A 1,421-nucleotide genomic window follows, 5' to 3' on the forward strand; every position below is an offset into this window, starting at 1 on the left:
CACACACACACACACACACACACACCCACACACACACACGACCACACACACACACACACACACACACACACACCACTGCAGGGCAGAGAAACTATGTATCTCGTTAAGGTTCGGCGTGGAGCCTAATGCACGCTAAGTGTTGAGCTAACGTCACCTCGAATAAAACACTCTGCAGGAAAATAAACAAATAAATAAATAAATAACACGTTGAATTTATTCAGCGCTAAAAGAAAAAAGCAGAAGGTGTGACTTTTATCACATCAGTATTTCAGCTCGTCCTCTGTCTGGGAGGTTCTGTGTGTGTGTGTGTGTGTGTGTGTGTGCGTGTGCGTGTGCGTGTGCGTGTGTGCGTGTGTGTGTGTCTGAGTGTGTGTGTGCGTGTGCGTGCGTGTGTGTCTGTGTCTGTGTGCGTGTGTGTGTGTGTGTCTGAGTGTGTGTGTGTGTGTGTGTGTGTGTGTGTCTGTGTGTGTGTGTGTGTGTGTGTGTGTGTGCGTGTGTGTGTGTGTGTGTGTGTGTAAAAGTATAAGGATCAATACAAAGTGGTTGATTCTCTGAAACCTGAAAACGCTCCAAAATGTCTTAATTTCAACCTAAATTCATGTCCGATCCTAATCTTATTGTTTTGCCTGTTCTGCACAACACTAAGCATCAAAGCTACCTACCGTCCATTTTCCAATAACGATACGGCACATATTTTAATATTTAAGAACTTGGCAATAGTTTACCTACGTCCTAGATCCAGTGTGTTTATGTACGCATCACCAATCATTTTGACACCAGGTCAAATCCCTCGGACGTGTCGACCCACCTGGAGAGGAACCTGATCCTGATTCATATAATAAATGAATTCACATATTTCCGAGGAGCCCCAGAAAACACTCACCACAGGAGGTGTTGATGGAGTCCCGCAGCTCGGCGTATTTCCACTTGCTCAGCTCGTACTTCTTCGCTCCGGCTGCAGCTTTAGTGGCCTGAACCTGTGGACCTCTGGGAGACAAAGACACAAGATGGACGCAGGAAGTGAGCGTCAAAGAGCAGGAAGTGAGCGTCAAAGAGCAGGAAGTGAGCGTCAAAGAGCAGGAAGTGAGCCACACAGAGCAGGAAGTGAGCCACACAGAGCAGGAAGCAGGAAGTGGAAGAGGACTGGAGTTATGTGCATATAGAAGAGGATTGATGGGTGGAGCTTACAGAGCGGGAAACAGGTCTTTGATATTATAAAAAAGTGAGATTTGGATTTGGATGTTTGGACACCTACTGACTCAATAAATGCAATTCATCGGCATTTATTTCCCAATTGCATGACCACGTAAGGCTCAAATCAGTCATGTGTTGTTAAGAAAAGAGTTTTTATATAATGGTTGTTTTTTAAATGACATGGTTCCTGCAGAACGTTGAAACCTACTGACTCAACTAAATGCAAT

The 1,421-nt window shown here is 45.0% G+C and overlaps 1 protein-coding gene across 1 annotated transcript in view; it reads right to left on the bottom strand.

The window, feature by feature from the left end:
• LOC104958515 (unconventional myosin-VI-like) overlaps positions 1-1,183 on the bottom strand; it is a gene marked incomplete at its 5' end in the record, with an annotated part of 7,793 nt that extends 6,610 nt beyond the window's left edge. The window contains one exon of the mRNA XM_010786258.1: positions 884-1,183. Within this exon, the coding sequence (XP_010784560.1) occupies positions 884-1,183 (300 nt within the window). The remainder of the gene's footprint in view (positions 1-883) is intronic.
• Between the last annotated feature and the right edge of the window lie 238 nt (positions 1,184-1,421).

Source organism: Notothenia coriiceps, unplaced genomic scaffold (genome assembly GCF_000735185.1).
Source record: "Notothenia coriiceps isolate Sejong01 unplaced genomic scaffold, NC01 NC01_scaffold00028881, whole genome shotgun sequence".
Lineage (NCBI taxonomy): Eukaryota > Metazoa > Chordata > Actinopteri > Perciformes > Nototheniidae > Notothenia > Notothenia coriiceps.